This window comes from Elgaria multicarinata, chromosome 7 (genome assembly GCF_023053635.1).
Source record: "Elgaria multicarinata webbii isolate HBS135686 ecotype San Diego chromosome 7, rElgMul1.1.pri, whole genome shotgun sequence".
NCBI lineage: Eukaryota > Metazoa > Chordata > Lepidosauria > Squamata > Anguidae > Elgaria > Elgaria multicarinata.
Window position 1 is genome coordinate 85,632,590 of NC_086177.1, and position 22,229 is coordinate 85,654,818.

At 49.2% G+C, this 22,229-nt stretch overlaps 1 protein-coding gene across 1 annotated transcript in view; it reads right to left on the bottom strand.

Annotated features, from left to right (window-relative positions):
• Nucleotides 1-824: 824 nt before the first annotated feature.
• The window catches only part of GDF6 (growth differentiation factor 6), a 28,722-nt gene continuing 7,317 nt past the window's right edge, over nt 825-22,229 (bottom strand). Inside the window, exon 2 of the mRNA XM_063130970.1 lies at nt 825-1,843. Coding sequence (XP_062987040.1) covers nt 897-1,843 — 947 coding nt within the window. The 3' untranslated portion in view covers nt 825-896. The remainder of the gene's footprint in view (nt 1,844-22,229) is intronic.

Genomic DNA, 22,229 nt, shown 5'->3' on the forward strand with positions numbered 1-22,229 from the left:
ACTGCCAGTCAGTGTGGACAATACTGGGCTAGATGGACTGACTCAGTATAATGCAGTTTTTTTATCTTCCTATGCGCTTCCTTTCTCAAACGAGAGGGTGCCCTAGCTGCCTTGAAACTCTCCTCTCCTGATGCCAAACACAAGGGGATGGGGAGCCCATTGTGGCTGGCTGGCTATTCCGTGATAAGGCTTTGGACACACATGTGGCTTCTTCTCCCAGCTTTTGCCACGAAAGATGGCTTTGCGGATGGGGTGGGGGGGTCACTCAGCTCCTAGTGAAGGCTGGTGGCTCCAATTTCAGTGGGGCTGTGATTCCATCTGGGTTTCACTCAGAACTCTAAAGGAACTATCCACGATTGTGGCTTGCTGGTTTTTCAATGGGCACAGAGGACACGAGACTCCTAGTGGCAGCTGGTGGCTCCGATTTCATTGGGGCTGAGAATCCGCTCTGGGTTTCACTCAAAATAGGTCAGACCTCTAAAGGAGCTATCCATGACCGCAGCCCCACTGAAATCGGAGCCACCAGCCGCCACTGGAGGCTTCGCCCTTCCCGCTCGCTCTCGCGAAGAGGAACCTTCAACCAAGAGGTGGAACGTGAACTTTGCAGGCCGAGTGACAGCCCAGGGCGCGCAGGCGCACTTCTGGCCGGCCGCCTGGCGCCTCCCCGCGTGGAATCCTAGGACAGGACGCTCGCGCGCGCGCGCGCTCTCCCTCTCCCAGCCTCCTTCCTGGAGGGCTTCCCCGACGCGTCCGCTCCGCCGAGCGCCCCCTCCGCGCCCCTCTCCCGGCAGGGCCAGCCTCGGCCCGGCCCGCGCGCGCTCTCCCTCAAGTTCCCTGGCGACGGCGCCGCCGCTGCTTGCTTTTTCCCCTCCAGGGGGAGCCGGGGAGGTGCGGGGCTACCTGCACCCGCAGGACTCGACCACCATATCCTCGTACTGCTTGTACACGACGTTATTGCCCGCGTCCGTGTACAGGATGCTGATGGGCGTGAGCTTGGTGGGCACGCAGCAGCTGGGCGGCGTGGAGCCCGGGTCCATGGAGTTCATGAGGGTCTGGATGATGGCGTGGTTGGTGGGCTCCAGGTGCGAGCGCAGCGGGAAGTCGCACACGCCCTCGCAGTGGTGGGCTTCGTACTCCAGCGGGGCGATAATCCAGTCGTCCCAGCCCAGCTCTTTGAAGTTCACGTGCAGGGCTTTCTTGCTGCAGCGCAGCCGGGCTTTCTTGCCGTGCCGCTTGCCGTGGCGGCTGTTATAAGCCGTGCGCCTCATCCGGCGGCCCGGCAAGCGCAGCTGGGCGCCGGCCGTCGAATCCGGGGAGGGCGCATGCGCGCTCGGCGGGGGCGGCGGCTGCTGCTGCGCTCCCAACTCTTGGCGCAACTCGGCGAAGAGATTCTTCCGCCGCGACTTGGTGAAAACCACCAGCAGCGCTTTCTCCGTCTGCGGCCGGGCGCCTCGCCCCAGGCCCAGACTGCGCAGGTCCAACAGCTGTGGCTGAGTTCGAGTCCCCCCGACGGCGCGCAACTCCACGCAAAGTTGCCGCTGCTGCTGCTGCTTCCAAAGCTGATGAGGCTGCAAAGCTTGCCACACGTCAAACACCTCCCAGTCGCCACCGGCCCGGGCAGACGCCGCCTCCTGCAGGTCCAGGGTCCTGGAGTCCAAGAGGCGTCCCGAAAGGCAGGGCGAGACCTGCAAATGGGCCAGGCCTGTCTGAGCCTTGGAGAAATGATCGCCAGGGGCTTTGCGAAAGAGCCGCAGCTCCGCTCCCACCAGCTCCTCGCTGTCTGAGAGGGTCGATACATCAAACAAATACTTCTGTCTCCTTAAAGCGCTGGGCGAAAGATCGTCTGCAAGATAAAACGCATAATTGCAGTCAGTTTCACCACTTATTAAGGGGAGGGGGACGTCCATGGGACTGTGGTGGGTGGGGAGGGGGCGGTGCATTTGACCTCTTCAGCAGCCCAGACACCCTCCCTTGCACCAGGGAGAAAGGAGGGGAGGCGGCTCAAAAATGAGCTGTAACCAGTAGAGGCTGGTGGCACCCATTTCGGCAGGGCTGTAAATCCATTCTGGGTTTCATTCAGAAGCAGCCAGAACTCTAAAGTAGCTATCCAAGGTGCTGAACGCTCCCCCAACGAGTTCAGCACCTTGGATAGCCCCTTTAGAGTTCTGGCTGCTTCTGACTGAAATGGATTGATAGCCCCACCGCAATTGGAGCCACCAGCCTCTACTGACTGTACCATGCCCTAAACACGATTCCCAAAGACGGCCCTCTAGATTCCGTTCTAAGTCAGCGGGACTTATTCTTGAAATTGATGGCTTCGGATCCATTCGCTTAACTGTAGATGGCACTGTATTGGTCCAGCCCACTGTCAACTCCCATGATTCCTCACTGCTGGCTATGAGTAATGCAAGCTGCAGTCCAACAACACCTTTCATTTTGCTTTTAAATTTTTTGTTTTGTTTTTATTGAATTTTATGTTGTACACCGCTCTGAAATTTTGAATGGGAAGCAGTATATAAATATTGTAAATCAATCAATAACATCTGGACGAGCCCCATACTGGTTTGGGTGAAGTGTTTTAACACGCTTTAACCTCAACCCCCTTACTTTGAAAGTTAAGGGCTAGATCTACACTAAGCAGGATATGACATTTTGAAAACTGAATCTGGAGTGTGTCCTGGGCCCCAACAGTTGTCACTACTGTTTGAAACCATTTTAAAGCAGTAGTGTAGTTCCTGCCAAGGTTATCATAAACTGTTGTCTTTTATTTCCATGCCAACAAGGGTGTAAGAAGCTCTTAAAGGCGCAATCCTATGCACATTTAGGCAAGAAAAAGGCCTACAACTCCCAGCGTCTCTGTGGCTAAAATCCTGCCTACATTTACTCAGAAGCAAAAGCCATTGAACTCGAACTCAGCAGGACTTGCTCCTGAATCATGGCATAGGATCTTGGCTGTAAAACTAGAATTTTGCATCCACTTGAGAGAGTATTTCTACATGAAGAAGTGGAGGGGCCTGCTGTAAATTCTTTGGTTGTGTTGATTCCAGACAAACCATCAAATCTGCAGCCCCATGAAGTCGATTGCAGAGAGTGGTATCTAATGTTAATCCTACTTAGAGTAGAACCATTGAAATGAATGGGGCATCAATGGGGGGTTGTAGGCCCTTTTTCTGCCTAATCCTGCATAGGATTGCACCTTAATTTTCCTTGCATTATGCTTCAGATCCTTCTCCCAGTAGTCCAGTGCGACCCAAGGGGGGTTGGTGTTGGCTAGATGAAACCTTGCTGTCCCCTCAAACATCAGTAAAATACTCTCAAGAGTAGATCCACAGTGCTGAAGATCCAACACTTTGGCTATTATTAGCTCCTCTCTTTTTCATTGTTTTTAGAAAACCTGACTGAGTATTTGTGAGTTGAGGAGGGGATTGCATGTGTACCCTGAGACAAACCTGGATTTCTTTTTTTGACACATTCAGTGCACACAGCATAGGTCACGAAAAGTAAACCAGATTCCCCATCCCCTTAGCTGCTTTCCAATAATAATAATAATAATAAAGTTTACAAGCCAGCAAATACGAAAATTCCACCCAGCCTCTGGGTTTCCCCCAAGAGCTAGTAAAAATCTGTATATATTTCGATTGTAAAAGTGTCACCACGGAGCTTACGCTGCAGTTCAAGCTGAGAAAGACTGAAACGGATGCAAGAGCCGCAGTTATTTATGGATGGCGAAGGTTCCTACTAGTATTCCTAAACGGTGTGTTTCGCAAGCTAAGAGGTCTGGTTGAAAGGTCTTGGGAAGACAGAGGTGGGGGAAAACATGGAAGCATGATTGATGGGAACCAAGACCTCAAATCGAGAGAATTAAACATACTTATTTATTTAAGCATTTTTATGCCGCCATTCAGCCAAAAAAGGCTCTCATGGCGGCTTACAAAAGTATTTCTTGACAGTCCCTGCCCACAGGCTTACAATCTAAAAGACATGACACAAAAGGAAAGGGGATTGGGAGGGAGGAGGAGGAGGGGGGAAAGGAAAGCAAATTCAGGCACTACAATCTTAGTTGGAAAGTTCAGCAGTTACAGGTGACAGCAGGAGGGAGGGGGCTCTCAGCTGGAGCTGGACCCAGGCACAGTGGAGAGCTGCCTGGCTGCTGCTTCCTCCCTCACTGGTGGCCTCTGCAGTGACAGTTGGTAGCAGGAGGGAGGGGGCTCTCAGCTGGAGCTGGAGCCAGGCACGGTGGAGAGGTGCCCGGCTGCTGCTTCCTCCCTCACTGGTGGCCTCTGCAGAGACAGTTGGTAGCAGGAGGGAGGGGGCTCTCAGCTGGAGCTGGGCCCAGGCACGGTGGAGAGGTGCCTGGCTGCTGCTTCCTCCCTCACTGGTGGCCTCTGCAGAGATAGTTGGTAGCAGGAGAGAGGGGGCTCTCAGCTGGAGCTGGACCCAGGCACGGTGGAGAGGTGCCCGGCTGCTGCTTCCTCCCTCACTGATGGCCTCTGCAGAGACAGTTGGTAGCAGGAGGGAGGGGGCTCTCAGCTGGAGCTGGACCCAGGCATGGTGGAGAGGTGCCCGGCTGCTGCTTCCTCCCTCACTGGTGGCCTCTGCAGAGATAGTTGGTAGCAGGAGGGAGGGGGCTCTCAGCTGGAGCTGGACCCAGGCATGGTGGAGAGGTGCCTGGCTGCTGCTTCCTCCCTCACTGGTGGTCTCTGCGGAGACAGTTGGTAGCAGGAGGGAGGGGGCTCTCAGCTGGAGCTGGACCCAGGCACAGTGGAGAGGTGCCTGGCTGCTGCTTCCTCTGTCACTGGTGGCCTCTGCAGTGACAGTTGGTAGCAGGAGGGAGGGGGCTCTCAGCTGGAGCTGGGCCCAGGCACAGTGGAGAGGTGACTGGCTGCTGCTTCCTCCCTCACTGGTGGCCTCTGCAGAGATAGTTGGTAGCAGGAGGGAGGGGGCTCTCAGCTGGAGCTGGACCCAGGCACAGTGGAGAGGTGCCTGGCTGCTGCTTCCTCCCTCACTGGTGGCCTCTTCAGAGACAGTTGGTAGCAGGAGGGAGGGGGCTCTCAGCTGGAGCTGGACCCAGGCATGGTGGAGAGGTGCCTGGCTGCTGCTTCCTCCCTCACTGGTGACCACTCCAGAGTCTTCTCATTGGCTGTTCCTCTCAGAAGATTGGGGTGGGTGGGGGGATAATCCAGCATCCCTGCCCCTTCAAATCAGTTAAGACCCAGCTGGGGAAATTGTGGTGACTCTCCAAATATTGTTCATTCCACTTCTGATCAGCCCCAGCTAATCTGGCCAATGGTGAGGGATGCTAGGAGTAGTAACTCTTCACCAACTCAGGCCACAGTCTCCAGCCCTGAATTAAGAATTCTGGGTTATATCCAATGTTAGTCTAATTTAAGTCCAATTCATTTCAATGGTTCTACTCTAGGTAGAACTCACATTAGATACCACCCTCTGCAATCCATGGGGCTGTGAATTTCATCCTTAGGGCCCTTTTGATCTTTGGAATCAACACAAGGAAAGAATGTACAGCAGGCTTCTCCACGTGTGCATGCAGAAATACTCTCTCAAGTGTGTGCAAAATTCTAGTTTTACAGCCAATCATTGTTATTGAGGAGTTCAATGGGTCTTGCTTCTGGGTAACTGCAGACAGGATTTCAGCCACAGTATTACTAAGCCTATGGAGGCTTTTGCACTGCGCTGAACAAAGGACCACCTTACAAACATTGAGTCAAAACAGGCCACACAGAGGAGGGATTTGCCTTTAGGGTTCTCAGCTCATGGAAATCTGGCACGTACAAGGACACTCTTGATAGCTGGATGTTCTTAGTGTATTCCTCCTGATCTCCTGTAGTGGAGGATTGGGGGCAGGGGGGGGGGGAGAGAACCGGTTTCAATTTGGAATGTGTGCATGCTGTCCTTCGACACAGTAGCTCAGCTTAGGTGTGTGTATCTGTTGCAAAATGTGGCAGAAATCTTGCATTTTCAGAGCAATCTTACGTATGTTGACTTCAGTTCAATGAGACTTACTTCCAGAAAGGTGTTTATAGGATTGCAGCTTTAGTTTGTGCTCCTACATGAATCCCACTGAATTCCAAGAGGAGTTAATTTGTGTAGAGCTGATGACCAGATCCACACATTTCATTGCACTGAAGGTGGTTCCAATTGCCAGTTCTTTCCTTGCTCATTTAGGCTGTAATCCTAAACATGATTCTCTGTAAGTAAGGGTCTACTGAGCATAGTGGGACTTACTTCTGAATAAAAATGCATAGGATTGCACTATTTATTGCTTTCATATGCTGTCCATCTTCTAACACCCCCCCATTTTATCCTCGCAACAATCCTGTAAAATGGGTGGAGCCAAAAGAGAAAGTTTGGCCCGAGATCATGTTGCTTGCCCTATAATGCCTTTAGAGTTCTGACTGAAAAATGGAGCGGATTTACTGCTCCACTGACATCGGAGCCACCAGCCTCCACTGCCTATACCATACAGAAGCTGTATGAATAAGGAACTGAAACATACACCTCTCTATTCCCAAACTACCTTCTTTCCACTTATGCTCCAGTGTGCATGGAGATGATGGGGAAGGTTGACCCACACCAATTACATTATTTCCATGTAACAGGTGTACATCTATATCTTTACAAGGAAAATTACTGGGGTGGGGATCAAGAGGGTGCAGCTGACAACCCCCTCCTCCTGATGGGGCATAACCACAAGAGTTCTAGCTTTCCTTTAAAAAGAAAAAAGTTTCCAGCCTTTGTAGAACCCAAGATATAACACACCTTTAGTTCTTTAGTCTTCTTTTGCACCACGTGCATACAAAACGAAAGAAATCCACCTGTGGAGCAATATCTGAGACTACAAGCCAAGGGGAAATTACTTTGGAGTAAGTTCCATTGAACTCAGTATGACTTGCTTCTAAGATAAATATGCATAGGAGCAGGCGGTTAAAATAAAATTTCCATTGACTGGGGCTATTGTGGAATAAGAAAGGGAGTTCTCATGTCCAGATCAAAATGATATATTTAAGTATATAGAATTAACATAGTCCATATAAACATGCAATGTACAACAGCAAACAACACTGTTTGCCAACAACAAAAACACAGAATATATTTAGTTTTGTATTTTGAACTCACTTAAGTCGTAGCAACATCATGACTACAGGAATAAAATGGAGTTTGCTTCTGATGCCTTTATCACCTGCCACTCTCTGGGGGGTAATTTGAAGGGCCCCTGGGCTGTGGGGCCCTAGAGTTTGGCCCCAGTCTAGCCCTAGTAGCACCACTGTGACACAGTACAGGTTTTGCCATTTTTTCTTCTGCTGCTGCTGAATTGACACCTGAGCTTTGAAACAGTGGCATCATGAAATCCAACCGTGAAACTCTTGCCATCCCTCAATCTCAGTGAAGAGGAGCATGGAGGGAGCCTATCATAGGTGTGTGTCCCACAGAGCTGCTAAATATACACATTGGCTCTGCCAGGAAGAAAATGGATTGGCAACCCGAGGTGGCAGTTAGCCAGAAACAAATGAATCCTACCCTCAGGAGGGCACATTGGCTATTGCCAGAGTATACATACGTGAAAGAGCACTAGCTAAGTAGGGAGAAATATGCCATTTCACATCATTCAGAGAGTTATTTAAACAAAAAACCCTAACCTGAAATTTGTCCCAGAAAGAAAGGAGACCTATTTCAGCCAGTAGTCATACAGGGAGATCCTACTGCCTCTCTCATTCCCAGAGCGCATTAAGTAATACTGACACATATGGTGCCTCTGAGCCTGCAGAAAGGGTTGCTATCCCTTACTCCTGGTTTTATTTTAATTTTTAAACCTGCAGTCCCTGGTGAGATGGCTCTGGGCAAGCTTGGTGAAGCGAGGCACCACTGTCAAAATAAATGATATTTTGAAATACATTGGCACTTCAGCACTTAGCACATATACTTGGAAGGAGGTTCCCTTGAAATTAATGGTGCTTTCGCGGGTCTGCTTGGAAAGACCCTGGCCTTCCTCACATCCACATCCCAAACATGTTTCCCTTGTTAAGGGGAAATGAGGAAACCCATTTAGGATCGGCTGAGATTCGGGCTACAATCCTATACCCATTTACCTGGGAGTAAGTCCCAGTGAACGCAGGGGGACTTACTTCTGAGCAGGCACACATAGGATTGCACTGCTCTTTCTAAGCATGGTTACTTATAAGCAGCATTAAATTTTAGCAGAACTGCAATCACTGGTAAGGTTCTGGAGGGACTGTCTGGCCCCATAAAACTGCACCACCAAAGAAGTGTGCAAACGCTGTGCAACTGTAGCCCTAAACACACTTATTTGGAATCAAGTCTCATTTAGAAAAAGTCGATGGGGGAACCAATCGAATTAGGACCGGCCTTAATCCTGTGCAGATGCAACCTTAAAGTCCAAATGCTTACAACCGTAGGCTGCTCTTCTGCAGTAACCACATCCGTTCAGTTCTCCCTCCCCTTATTAAGCCATGCCCCTTCTTTCTTAAAGATACAGAGATACTAGTGAAATACATATAAGAAGAAACAACAAGAGCACTACCACCACTTAGGTGTGTTCTCTCTCTCTCTTTTCTTGAAATTAAGCACTGACTTTACAAGCTCCTGAGAAAACAGCCCGATTATTTATTTATTTGGGGGGAGGGATCAAAATGTGACATTAAGGCCAAGGTTTATGGTCTTAATCCAGCCTTCCCCCAATCTGTTGCCCTGAAATTGCGTTGGACTGCAATTCCCATCACACTGATAGGATTTCCAATCCAAGGCAGCTGGAGGGCAACAGATTGGGGAAGGTTATTTTAACGCACAATCCTAGACATGTTTAGACAGAAAAGTGTCCTACAACTCCCAGCATTCCACAGGCAGCCATGCTGGGAATTGTAGGATTTGTTTCTATGGAAACATGCCTAGGATTGGGCCCTTAATCCTTCACCAATGCTCAGTCGTATCCCTAATGGCCTCTCCCTGCTCACGTTCACCACTGCTTTGAAACAACAAATTCACCTACCATTGGCAACTAAACGGAGCTGCCGCATGGAAACCAAGCCAATATCCCTCTGAATACTAGGATCGGGGGACAATCTACAGGGTTGGCAGTCACTGACGTCTTGCCTGAGGGCTTGCCAGGGGCATCTGGGACCCACGGTGTCAGAAACTGGTCTGGCTCGGCAAGGCGATTGTGTTTGTGGGTTAGGAGTGGAAACTGGGACAACCCGTGGATTGGACCCTGGGGACGACCCTACACATCTTTACACACAAGTCAATCCAATGGAATCCAATGGAATTTATTCCCATACCGTACCGTTGAGCACTCGCTCTCACTACTTCGCCCACCGTCCTGGGGGAGCGAGGAGAAGAAAGACCTCGCAACTCAAGGCGGCCTCCTCCCTCCTCCCGGCCTTATAACCATTTTAGAACAGAAACGAGATTAAACACAAATCCACACGCGTACAGAGGAGCACCGCCTTCGGCCCTCCGGAGGAATGGCAGGATTCCAACATGGCAGACGAGTTCTTACTGTTTGACAGGATGATACAGACGAGCAAGTTATCCCCAGGGCTGTGCTGGGGGGCGGGGGCAGTGGGGCCAGTTGGCACGGGCCTACGATTTTGAGGGGGCCTATTCCGAGGCCTCCTGGGCAAAGTTGCTTGATTTCTCTGTTGTTGTTGATGAATTTGCCCAAAGAAAAGCCCGTAAAGCATTTCTGAATGTGAAGAAGTGATGTCTTATATACATCTTGAATAAAAGTGCTTGCCATTACCTTTTTTATAAATCGTTCTAGTTCATATGTATCTAGAACTGATTAAAAAATACTTAATGAGCAGTTTGAAATGGGGCCTACATTTCCCATCTGGCCAGGGCCTACTACCAGCTTTGCCGGGCCCTGGTTACCCTGCAGTATGAGAGCGTTCGCTGGTGGTGGGGAGGTCGTTTGATCATCTGCATGAACTCTTGAGAAGAGAGGAAAATCTAATGAATCTGGGTGGGGTGGCGTTTAGAGATGGCCCTAGAGATCTAGATTTATTTGGAATTTCTGGGAGCTGCAAGATGGCTTTCGATTTGAGGACTACTTGGAGGAGGATTCCCACGGCCACTGACTGGCATATCTGTGTCTTTTCCTTAAGTGTTTCTTTCCCATGTGTGAAAATAGGACTGGAGCAAGGAAGGAGGATTCGGATAGTTCCACCGTGCCTTCTCCCTTCTGATGGTGGGCGTAAATGGCAGTGGTTCTAGCGAGGCTTGGCTCTCAAATGGCTTGTCGTCCAGATCATAGAATCATAGAATAGCAGAGTTGGAAGGGGCCTACAAGGCCATCGAGTCCAACCCCCTGCTCAATGCAGGAATCCACGCTAAAGCATCCCTGACAGATGGTTGTCCAGCTGCCTCTTGAATGCCTCTAATGTGGGAGAGTCCACAACCTCCCTAGGTAATTGATTCCATTGTCGTACTGCTCTAACAGTCAGGAAGTTTTTCCTGATGTCCAGCTGGAATCTGGCTTCCTTTAACTTGAGCCCGTTATTCCGTGTCCTGCACTCTGGGAGGATCGAGAAGAGATCCTGGCCCTCCTCTGTGTGACATCCTTTTAAGTATTTGAAGAGTGCTATCCTGTCTCCCCTCAATCTTCTCTTCTCCAGGCTAAACATGCCCAGTTCTTTCAGTCTCTCTTCATAGGGCTTTGTTTCCAGACCTCTGATCATCCTGGTTGCCCTCCTCTGAACACGCTCCAGCTTGTCTGCGTCCTTCTTGTGCTTCAGCGCCTCATTCCAGCCATCAGAAATTGGACATGAATGGGCCTTAAACTGGGCTGCAGGTGCACATGGAGAAGCCATGGGGCGATTAACTGGAAACACAGGCCAATGGGGTCGATGGAACCTGCTTCGAATGAACATCGAAATAAAATGCCACTCCCAAGCCAGTGTGCCTACATCTAGAAGAATGCCAACCTGACTTCCAGACTACTAAGTGCTGGATGGGTGTAAACCCCTCGTTTTCTTTCCTCTGACTGCTACCGGACTAATCCTGAAAGTCTCATTTGCGTCACCCAGATCCTACTAGAGTTTCCTTTAAAAAAAAAAAAAAAAAAAGTTGTTAATTTGCTGGCCAATTTAGTAAATTCACAAATCCTTAAAACTGAAAACCTTATGCGGGTTTGTTTGAGGGTGAAGTGGAGCCCAAGTAAGACCCAAGGAAAGTTTCTCTTCATTTAAAAAAAAAAATGGATTTGATGTTCTTTTGCTTTTCTACTGTCCTTCTAATTTTAAAGAACTTTTTCTCTTTCTTTCCTTTCCTTCAAAGCATGACTATGAAAAAGGTCAACACCCACCACACACACATTTAATCACCGAAAGGAAGATCCAACCATTTTGACTTCTGCCCCTGGCTGGCTCCATCCATCCTGATTAATCCACCCCCCTTTGGCATGTCACAATGGACGGTCAAGAAAGTTCACCATTTCTGACAGGGGATTCCAAAGGGCAGCCGTATCAGGAACCCAGAAATAAATAAATTCAATACGAGCTCCTCAGAATCAATGCCAGAACCTCTTTGGCCCGTCCCAAATGCCAAGGAGATATGGGTTATTTAAGAAGCTGCTCTGAATCCGATCAGATAAACGCGATTTCTCTCCCTCCCTCCCTCCGTAACCTAAGAATCCCGGATGAATCCATAAATGAAGGAAACGACTTATAAAACACACACCACGGAGCGCTATAAGAATGATAAAAGAATCAGCCAATTCTTATCGGGCTTTTGACGTGGTTTACTGACCAAGTTGATGAGGCGACGGGAAGAAGCGGGAAAAGAGGGAGCTCTTAAAAAAAAATAATGTGTCAGAAATGAACATAAAAGAAAAAGAGAAAAAAGACCGCCTCGCTGAGATACTGCAGACCTCTTGGCCGCAAGATCTGGCGTTATTTTTTGGGATTTTTCCGTGTCTTCCGCATCTCTTATCCCATCCAGCCTGACAAAGAGTTTTAGAGAACTCGAACACTTGCACAATCTTTTGTGACGTTTTGGTCCGTCCTAATAAAGTTATCGCCTAAGGGCCAAAGCAGAGATTACCTCAATAAACAAGCATTACTTCCCCCCCCCTTTGCTTTCATATTTACTCTCAAGTAGACGCAGGGGCATCCAGGTCTTAAAGCACCTTTACCCCTAGCGTCCCAATCCGGGGCAAATGTCTGCTTTGGCCCTCACTGCCTCCCCGCTCCAACCACTAGGCGTCCATAGCTGCCTTGTGGCTCTCTGCGCTTCTACTGAGGGGGTCGCGCACGCACTTACTCAGGAGTAAGTCCCCACTGAAGATCCCGGGACTTGTTTCTGAACAAAGAAAGGTGCTGAGGATCGCCCGTGGCTCAGCACTGCGGTGAAGACCACTGAAACCCACTCAGGTCTAGCGCCTTAAATTAAACTGGGATTGGGGGACGGGTTCCCCAAAGTGGCCGTGGTGTTTTCGGACAGTGGGTTTCCCCTCTCTCACTCTGCTTATTCATAAGTGGAAATATCGCTCAGCCCTGAACCGCAATACGATTCCCACCCGCCCTACATGGAGTGGGGGGAGCGAGAGAGAAAGAGACCTTGCTTGCTTCCTTAATGCAAAATTATGTTCCATTGATTTCAGTTGGACCTTAACTTACAAGCAAGTGAGGGAGGAGGCACGCACTGGCATGCAGCCTATGCAGGTCTACTCGGAAGTAATTCCTGCTGAATTGAATGCAGCTTACTCACAAGTAAGTCAGGCATAAGACTGCCACCTAAAGGGTTCTCCTCTCCAACCCCACGCGTCTTCATTCAGAAGTAAGTCCCACTGGGCTCGGTAGAACTTGCTTCAGAGTAAACATCCATATGATTTCCTCCTAATCGTGTACGATCACAGCCAGGCCTCCTGAACAGGTCCAGAAGCACGGGTTTGAACCAGCACTTTTCTTTATCCTGCGCTAACTCCACCACCTCCAAAAAACAAAAACGAAACAAAAAAAACCCCATCACTGCAGGCCTAGCTTCCTTGAGAAACGCATTTACCTGGCCTGATGAAGAATTTTGGGGAACTCGAAAGCTTGCACACTTTTTTAGCATATTGCTAATAAAGGTATCACCAGCTGTGGGTTTTGGACTTTCTAGTCCCACTGGAGGCAGCAGAACTTACTTCCAAGGAAGTGTATTCTGGAGAATTTTGACTTAAAAGCTCTGACTAGGGTAACCGTATCTTTAACAGTTGTATAGAAAAGGGAATTTCAGCAGGTGTCATTTGTATTATTATTATTATTATTTATTTATATAGCACCATCAATGTACATGGTGCTGTACAGAGTAAAACAGTAAATAGCAAGACTCTGCCGCATAGGCTTACAATCTAATAAAATCATAGTAAAACAATAAGGAGGGGAAGAGAATGCCAACAGGTACAGGGAAGGGTAAGCAGGCACAGGGTAGGGAAAAACTAACAGTAGAAAGTAACAGTAGAAGTCTGCACAACATCAAGTTTTAAAAGCTTTAGGAAAAAGAAAAGTTTTTAGTTGAGCTTTAAAAGCTGTGGTTGAACTTGTAGTTCTCAAATGTTCTGGAAGAGCGTTCCAGGCGTAAGGGGCAGCAGACGAAAATGGACGAAGCCGAGCAAGGGAAGTAGAGGCCCTTGGGCAGAATGCATGCAGCACCTGGTAAAATTCCCTCATCACAACAGTTAAAGCTGCAGGAGCTCTGCCCTTTTGACCAGATACAAAAGGTGTTGCATGCATACAAATGACACCTGCTGAAATTCCCTTTTCTATACCTGTTAAAGGTACAGGAACCCTGTCCTCCTTTCCGTATGGTCACCCTAGCTGTGACCCATCCTTTCCGTGGAAAGAATTAGAATTTTAAACGAATCTCAACGCCCTAGAGGAGATACTTTCCGAATCTTATTTTCAAAACTACATCAAGGCTGCAATCTGTGAAGCACTTACACTTGCAATCTGAATCCCTTTAGGCTGCACACAGCATACACCCTCTGATCCTATACAAGAATCTGAAGTAAATCCCACTATGTTTAGCAGATAAGCGTGATACTGGAGTTTAGCAATGCAACCCTAGCTATGTCTACTCAGAAGCAAGCTCCACTGAGTTCAATAGGCTTTACTCCTTGGTATATAGGACTACCGCCTAAGAACAGAGTGTTCCTGAGTATTCAAATATACGGTTGGAGCCAAACTTACTAATATCTTGAGTATTTCATTTGGTCTACTTTAAGTGTGACTAAGTCTGCATCCAACTCAGAGGCGACAAATAAATGGTCAGTAAAGTGTCATTCAGTTCAATTTAAGTCATAGGGAACCACTGTGAGGATAGGAGCTCTAGGTGATTCCTGCCTCCCTTGCGGATCTTGGAAATTTCCAGGGTGATATTTGGCACCCGGGGTTTTTTCTTTAAACTCCCTTTCCTTGTACGGTCTCTGCTGGTTTCCAGCTCAAAGACAAGTTTGGAGTTCACGGAAGAGCGAGCAGGGGAGGGCAAAGCGATACCCCCGAGATCGTGCGAATTTTCCCAGAAGAAATCAAGGCAGAATGAAACTGCTCCAAACTGCCTTATTAGAAAAAGTCAAGGGAGCGGAGAGAGCACTCGACTTTATGGAGAATATTCCGAGGCCCTCCCTGATTTTTCAGTCTTCATTAAAAAAAAAAAAAATGGGGGGGGGAGGAGGTTTCAGCCCTGTACAAAGTTACCTGGAAATAAAGCTTCAAGGAAAGTCAGGGGACCTTACTTCTGAGTAGCCATACATAGGATTGCGCTGTTAATCTTCGGCCCTTTCGCTTGTGCAGATAGGTGCAAGCAGCCCTCTCTTCGGAGTACAACAATGAGTGAATGTTAAGGGCGTGACCCTATGCATGTTTAGACATTCTTAAAAAGCTCCACAACTCTGGAGCATGCTGGGAGATGTAGGGCTTTTTTTCTGTCTAAGCATGCATGGGATCTAAGGCATGCATAGGATCGCGCCCTTAGTCATCCATTTGGAAAGTGAAAGGTTGCGGCTTTTGCTCTGTTTTGCCTACCGTCTCCTTCGGATGGGATCCATTCAAGCCACGTTCCCCCTGGTGGCGGAATGCTACGTCCCCAGTCCTCAAGGTTTTACCTCCCTGAAAAGCTCTCCGTCTCTCTCCCTCCCACCCTCCGCCTTCCAGGCGACGGGCGAGAGCTGCTCGCCTCCGCCTCCTCTCCACTCTCTTGTCAAGCTGCATTGAAGCTCAAGGAGCGAGGAGACCCTGGGCGGCTGGGCGGGGAGGCCCTTCTTCAAAAGCCTCCTCGCTCTGCTCAAGCGCCGGGCAGTCCCGTCGGGGTCCACCTCCTCCTGGTGACAGGCCAAGAAACACTCGCGGCCTGCACAGTAACAGCCGTGACAGGCAGGGCTCTCCGGCAGCCCGGGGAAAGGCGAGCGCCACGCAGGCCGGGCCTTTTCGCCGTGGGTGGCCTTTTCTTCCGCTCCCCCCGGGAGGGATTTCATTTGATTACTTTTATTATTTGTTATTATTGGATCTCGATTTAGAGCAGTATCCCGCGTTAGTTCTACGTACAGTAGACCCATTGAAATAAATGGGACTAACTTAAGTCTCATCCATTTCAATGAGCCTACTCTATGTAGGACGCATTTATTTCAAAGAGTCTACACCGACTAAGGGCATTGCCCCAAGCTAGTCCTACACAGAGTAGACCCATTGAAATGAATGGGACTATCTTAAACCTCATTTATTTCAACAGGTCTAATCTACGTGGGACTAACTCATTGAAATAAATGGGTCATGCCTTAGGTTCCTATTGATTTGAATGGGTCTACTTTAAGTATGACTAATTCTGGATCCAACCCATCATTATTATTAATAGATTGTATCCAATCCTAATCGTACTTAAAGTAGACTCATTGAAATGAATGCGACTTCAGTTAGACTAACATTGCACAAAACCCATTATCATTATTATTACTGGAGCCGGTCAGATTTTTAAGAAACGCTGTGCAGTGGGATTATTAGAAGCTCACTGTGCTTGGGAGGACCAGGCGGCAGGGAGGGGAGGGGACTTCTCTCTTCCCTCCCTCAAGCAATCCTGACCACAATCTCAACCAACAAAGAAATAAACACCCCAATCCAAAACAGCCTTGCATGCAAGTCAAGTCCAACCTCAAACCACTAGACCAGTCCTCCTCTTCACCTTTTTGGGACATCAATTCCCACCAGTCCCTATCCTAGAGATTACAAGTAGTCATTTCTGTTCTTTGGAGTAAAAATGCTAAGGATCCGGTTGTAATGGGGGGGGAGGGGGAGAAAAAAAGTGATTCTAGGTCCGATTCTTTTTTATTCCTCATAAGAGGGCCGCCTAAGTTACTTTGCTGCCTGAGGTTGAGTGACAAATGACACTGCCCCCTTCCATCCCCAAGTTATGGTGCATATATGGGACCAGGAGAAGAGAATCCCACAAACTTTTCTCTCCCCACCCCCATGACAGCACATGACGATCAGTGTGCTGTTCTTCCATCCCCCCACCCCCACCCCGCATTGGCTGCTTGAGGCCTCCATCTGCCTAATGGTAGGGCCTGCCTTTGGATGGACCATAACAGCCGATTTATTAAAACAACCACCATCTCTAAACACAGAAGGGGGGGTTACTTTTAAAGGAAGTAATCTGCCCCTGGCAACAGGTCACTAGTACCTAGGCCCACACATGCACCCAAATCCTGTCAATGTTTACAGGGAAGTCCAACAGCGTTTGTTAGAGCTTGTTAGACTGAAGCTTGGTTTTCTTTTTATTACAATAAGCTCTTGGGATGTATAACCCATGATGAGCTGCAGGAGGGGGCATTGCCTTCTCTTTGCCCCCCCCCCCAATCATCTCCCATGGAAACCCTGGAAGAAGGTCTCACTGAGCCGAGAACTGCACAAAAGAAGCAAACTGAGGTGGCAGAATTTGGGCTGTATGCCTCGAGGTGGAGGGAGTTGGATTTTTGAATGCTCCCCAATGTAACAACTCCCTGCTTGTAGAGATCTACCAGGTCAGGAAGAGGGCCATGGTGCTGTTTTACTACATGCAGGAAGAGGTGTGTTGTTGTTGATTTTTACAAATAAATAAATCATATTTTAAGCATTTTTTTAAAAAAATAAAAAGATTCCTTCCCACCTGCCATGTGAAAGTGGTGCAGTCCAGAATCCTTCTTCCTAGATAATGCTGCCTGATCGACTCCAATAAGTTGCTTCTCTTTGGAGCGCTGGGTTCCTTTAACAAAATGAAAGAGTCCCCACCTGACCTCCTTGTCAGCCCCAAACTCTGGCCGGTTTCTTCCCTGCCCTCTCTATCCAAACCAAGGGAGGAGGGACCAGTGGAGGTTGGTGGCCCCAATGTCAGTGGGGCGGTGAATCTGCTCTGGATGACAGTCAGAACCAGTCAGAGCTATCTAAGATGTTGAAGCTTAGGTTCAGCACCTTGGAGAGCTCCTTTAGAGTTCCGAGTGATTTTGCCTGCAACCCAGACAGGATTCACCATCCCACTGACATCGGAGCCACCAGCCTCCGCTGAGAGGGACAGACTAATGGAGACATTCACAGACTGGATTGACTTTGGGCATTTATCTTTGTGTGGTGCTGCCAGGGCAGGACTTTGGGGCATAGGCCCTTGCCTCCCACTCAGCAGAATGAGCAGGCAGCCCCCCAAACTCAGCAGGGCTGCCTTAGCACATTTTGAAGTGCACAGATTCCCTTCTAAGGAGTGTTGTGTGTGTGTGTGTGTGCAAGACTATTACATCCAGAGTCTAAACCAGTGCCGTCTTCCTCCTACTATCTCGCTAATTTCAAGAAAGCTGCTTTGCCGACAGAGCAAACCTGCTCCAGCCCCCCACCCTCACCCCGGGCAAAGCAGCTTTCTGGAAATGTCAGTTCGCTTTGGTGATGGTTGGAGCTCAGCTCTAAGGAGCCAAGGCTGAAAGTGCCAACAAGGAAGACCGGGAGAGGAGAGAGAAACGACTCGGGGCCACGAACATTTTTCTTGACGGAGCCCCATCGCAACAAATGAGGAGGGGGCAGACGGGTGGAGGCTGTTATAGACTGGATTTACTTCTCTCAGCCCTTGTGTGTGTGGTTAAAGCAACCAGGAGCGGCGGCTCTCTGGAAGCGTAGCCTCGATTAGACTCAGTCCATAACGGGGGAGATTTTACGAGCCTCCTCTTGACTTTGTTTTGCTTTTGTTGCAAAGGCCCCTCCACGTCCAGCCACTGCTGGAATTATTGGGGGGAGGAGGAGAGAGAGGTGCTCTCCATCAAATCTCCAAGACCCACCGCCTGGGTTGCATCCAGTGTTAGTCTAACTTAAATCCCATTCATTTCAATGGGTCTACTCTAAGAGCGGCTAACGTTGGATGCAACCCCATAATTTCACTCACCCGTTGGTAAAAATGGGGAGGGTGGTGTCAGTCAATGGGTCTGGGACATTTAATTACAGAGCAGTCCTATTTTTCATCCAATAGGGCGAAACAGACTATAATTTCGAGCGTCTGGGAAAACCAAATCGATCCAACAATCAAAGCCGTTTATGTGCCAGATCTTTAACAGTGCGAATATTGGTTAGGTGGATAGATTTGGAAGGATCCGCCTGATCCTCAAGCCAATTGATCCAATGGAATATCGGGATTGAAACCCACGTAGGAAGCAATCCTATGCATATTTAGGCAGAGAAAAGTCCTACAACGCCCAGCATTCCTTGGCCAACGTGGCTGGCTGGGGGATGCTGGGAGTTGTAGGACTTTTTTTCTGCCTAACCAGGCATAGGATTGCGCCCTAAGGCTGCAAACGGAAATACGATCATGAACGAATAAGACCTCCTGAATTCAGTGTGCCTTCTGAGTCAGTATGCTGAGGATCGCGCTGCGCTGGTACATTCGTGGATGTACAGAGGGAATATGGTCCCCCTGAATACAGTGGGATCGGTTGGCGCCCAAATAAGCGTGCATAAGATTGCAGCCTTAAAATGCCGCATTTCTGAAGATTTCCGGTTTCAAGCTTCGCGGGTAGCTGAGCTTGAAATCCGAATGATTCCGCTTGCTCCTCCGCCTGCTTACTTCGAATTCCCACTGAAATCAGTTCGTTGACATTGCTGAGACTGGACAATGTGCCTTTAGGTTGAAGCGTTTTTATGGTGAATAAGGTTTTCGGACTTCTAAAAAGCTGAAAGGTTTGCCTAATTCAAATGTGGGTCGTATTATTTTTCAAGCTAGCAAAGTTTTTAAAAATAAGTAGAAGGAGGAGGGGGGACTTTAAATGAAGCATGAGCTTTAAAAGAGAAAAATCCGATTACAACAACCTCCAGTTTTGGGGACTCTTAAATGCAATATAGCAAGTACTTGTAAGCTGAGGGTGCAAAGATTTAGGGTGTGTAAATAGCTTACAGTCCTGTTGAACCCAGTGCCCTTACTTCCGAGTAAACAGAGGAACGAACTGCTCAGAAGAATTATTCTTGGAACTGGATTTTCCCTGGCTTCACTGTGGTGATGCGGAGAACTCGGGGGTGGGGGAGGCCTTCGTCCACTGGAAAGTCCTAGAGGCATACTTGGAGCCAGCATGGATTGATGCCTATGATAGACTCGAGTGATAGTTTCAGAACAAAAGACACGGGTTCGAATCCTCACTCTGTCTGAAAGTGATTACTGGAGGAGCAGGTTCTCTCTCTCAGCCGAACCCTAACCATTTCCCAGATCTGGTGCCTTTCAGATGCGTTGGGTCACAGCACCCACTATCCCCGGACGCTGCCAAGGTTAGCATGGGATAATAGGAGTTGTAGTCCAACACATCTGGAGATTGCCAGCTGGAGAAGACTGGCCTGGCCTATCTCACAGGGTTGTTGTAAGGTCACCTCGCCTCCTCAGCTTGGTGCTCTCCAGATGTGGCTTATTGGCCACGCTGACAGAAGATGGTAGGAGGTGTAGTCCAACACATCTCGTAGGCACCTGGTTGTGGAAAGCTGCTGCAAGGACTAAATATGGTGGGTGAGAAACCAAGTATTCCCTGGAGTTCCCTTGAGGAGGATCGGAATAAATAATAATAATAATAATAATAATAATAATAATAATAATAATAATAATATCATGAACACAGGTCCGCCTTTCCACAGTCAGAAGAGTGTACTAATGGATAAAGCCTTGGTTGGACCAGGGGTTCAAATCCCCTCTCAGCCACGAAGCTCAGTAGAGGTGCCATCCTCCTCCTAACAGTCTTGAGGGTGGGGGGAATATATATATTTACAAGCATAAAATGGGAGAAACCAAGGTAGGAAGGAAGGGAGACGAAAGTGATCGATCAGTTCAGATTATTCCAGCTGGCCTGTACAGCTGCTTTCCCCTTCGCAGAGGCAGGGAAATCGACCGGGAAATCCGTGCTTCGAAGAATCCACCGGGGGCTGCGAGGAGGACGAATGGACGAAGTAAGCCGTGTTTATTTCAACGGGGCTTACTCCCGGATAAATGGGCAGAGGTATAGAATTATGGCCACTTATTTGGGAGGAAGCTGTACCGAGGATCAGACTGTAAAGGATTTCGTTTATTGATAAACTGATCTCAGGAAGGGGGAGGTAATTTTCTATACAGCGGAGGAGATACAGGTGAAGGACATTTTGCCTCGTGGCCTGAGGATGCCACCCACAGAGGACTCAGGAGTCCTACACTACTGCTTTAAAGCGCTTTATAACAGTTTTGACAACTGTTGGGGTCCAGGACACACTGCATATACAGGTTTCAAAGCGCTTTAAAGCACTTTAAAGCACTTTAAAGCACTTTAAAAGCAGTAGTGTAGATCCGCCCCCCCAAAGCCTCCAAATCGAAGTCGTAATAGCCGCCGGCGACCATGCTACTGCATAGGCAGCTTGCCTGACGCCCGAACCACCGTTACTGGAGCACCCATGGGAGAGCCACGCTTTGCCTGGGTGCTTTTAGCTTCTCTCATGCCCCATGCCTCAACACCTTCCACGTCCGAGCCCCAGGAGAGTGACATGAAAATTGAGATTTGTTGATTTTAATCATTTATATGCCGCTTTCCAGGATCCACATCCTACCAAGGCGGCTTACAAATCGTATTTAAAAAATAACAAAATAGTTGGCTTGTGTTGTGATGGATTCAGTCGACCAGAGAGCACGCTCCAATAACCATGCCTTTCTTCTTCTTCTTCTTCTTCTTCTTCTTCTTCTTCTTCTTCTTCTTCTTCTTCTTCTTCTTCTTCTTCTTCTTCTTCTTCTTCTTCTTCTCCTTCTTTTAAAAAAGGAAAGAAACATGGGAGGGGGCTTCCCTTGCCCCCCCCGGCCCCCAAATCTGGATACATTTTGGCGGAGAGACCTACAAACAGTCGCCCCTGTGACTTGGGAGTAGCCCTCGAACTAACCCAGGCCAGTTACGCTCGGATCCCGCTAACCCTCTTCCCTTGGATTCAAGCCCTACCGAAGGCAGGAAAAATCTTCGACGGTCAGGAAACCCCGCCCCCCCCCCCCCCCCCATCCGCGAAGCCCCGAGAGGCTGGTTGAAAATCGGGACGGTTCACGCCAGGTTGGTTTGGGAACAAATTTGCCAGCAGCCGGATCCTAAAACATGCCGAGAGGGCGGGGGGGGGGGGGGCTACCGAGTCCAGTGGCCTGACTTTGAGGGTTGCCGTTGAAAGCTGCGCCCTTCCTTGGGAGGCGGTCCCGTTCAACCCGCCCAGAGGGGCCGACTCCCGAGTAAAGCGTGCTTCGGATCAGACCAGCGTGAGCGCCCCAGCCCCGGCAGGCTTTCCGTGCAGCCAAACGAGAGGCGACGATCCGGCTCAAGGTGTGGGGAGAAGCCGAAGCTGTTCCTTCCCTCCTTCCTTCCTTTCCCACCCGGCTTTCTGCCCCTCTGCTGGGCGAAGCAGCGCAGATTGGAACCGTCTGCGGGGCTCCCCGGGCCCGGCCGTCTGGTCTGCATTAGGGTTTTTATATGGGGGTCTCAAACAAATCGAATACAAGGTCACCGAATAATTAAGCGAGGCGAATTCCCTGCTTTCCCATTAAAATACTTCCCAGCTTGGGTTTCATCATGCGCCTTTCGACAACCACAACACGGCCCCGGGAGGAGAAGGCGCGGCCGGGAAGGGCTGCCACGCTCGCCCGGCCGCAGCGCCGGATCCACCCGCACCTCGCACCCCTGCCGCTTCGCATCCACGCGCTGCCCCCGAGGGGAGGAGGAGGAGGAGGAGGAGGCGCGTCCG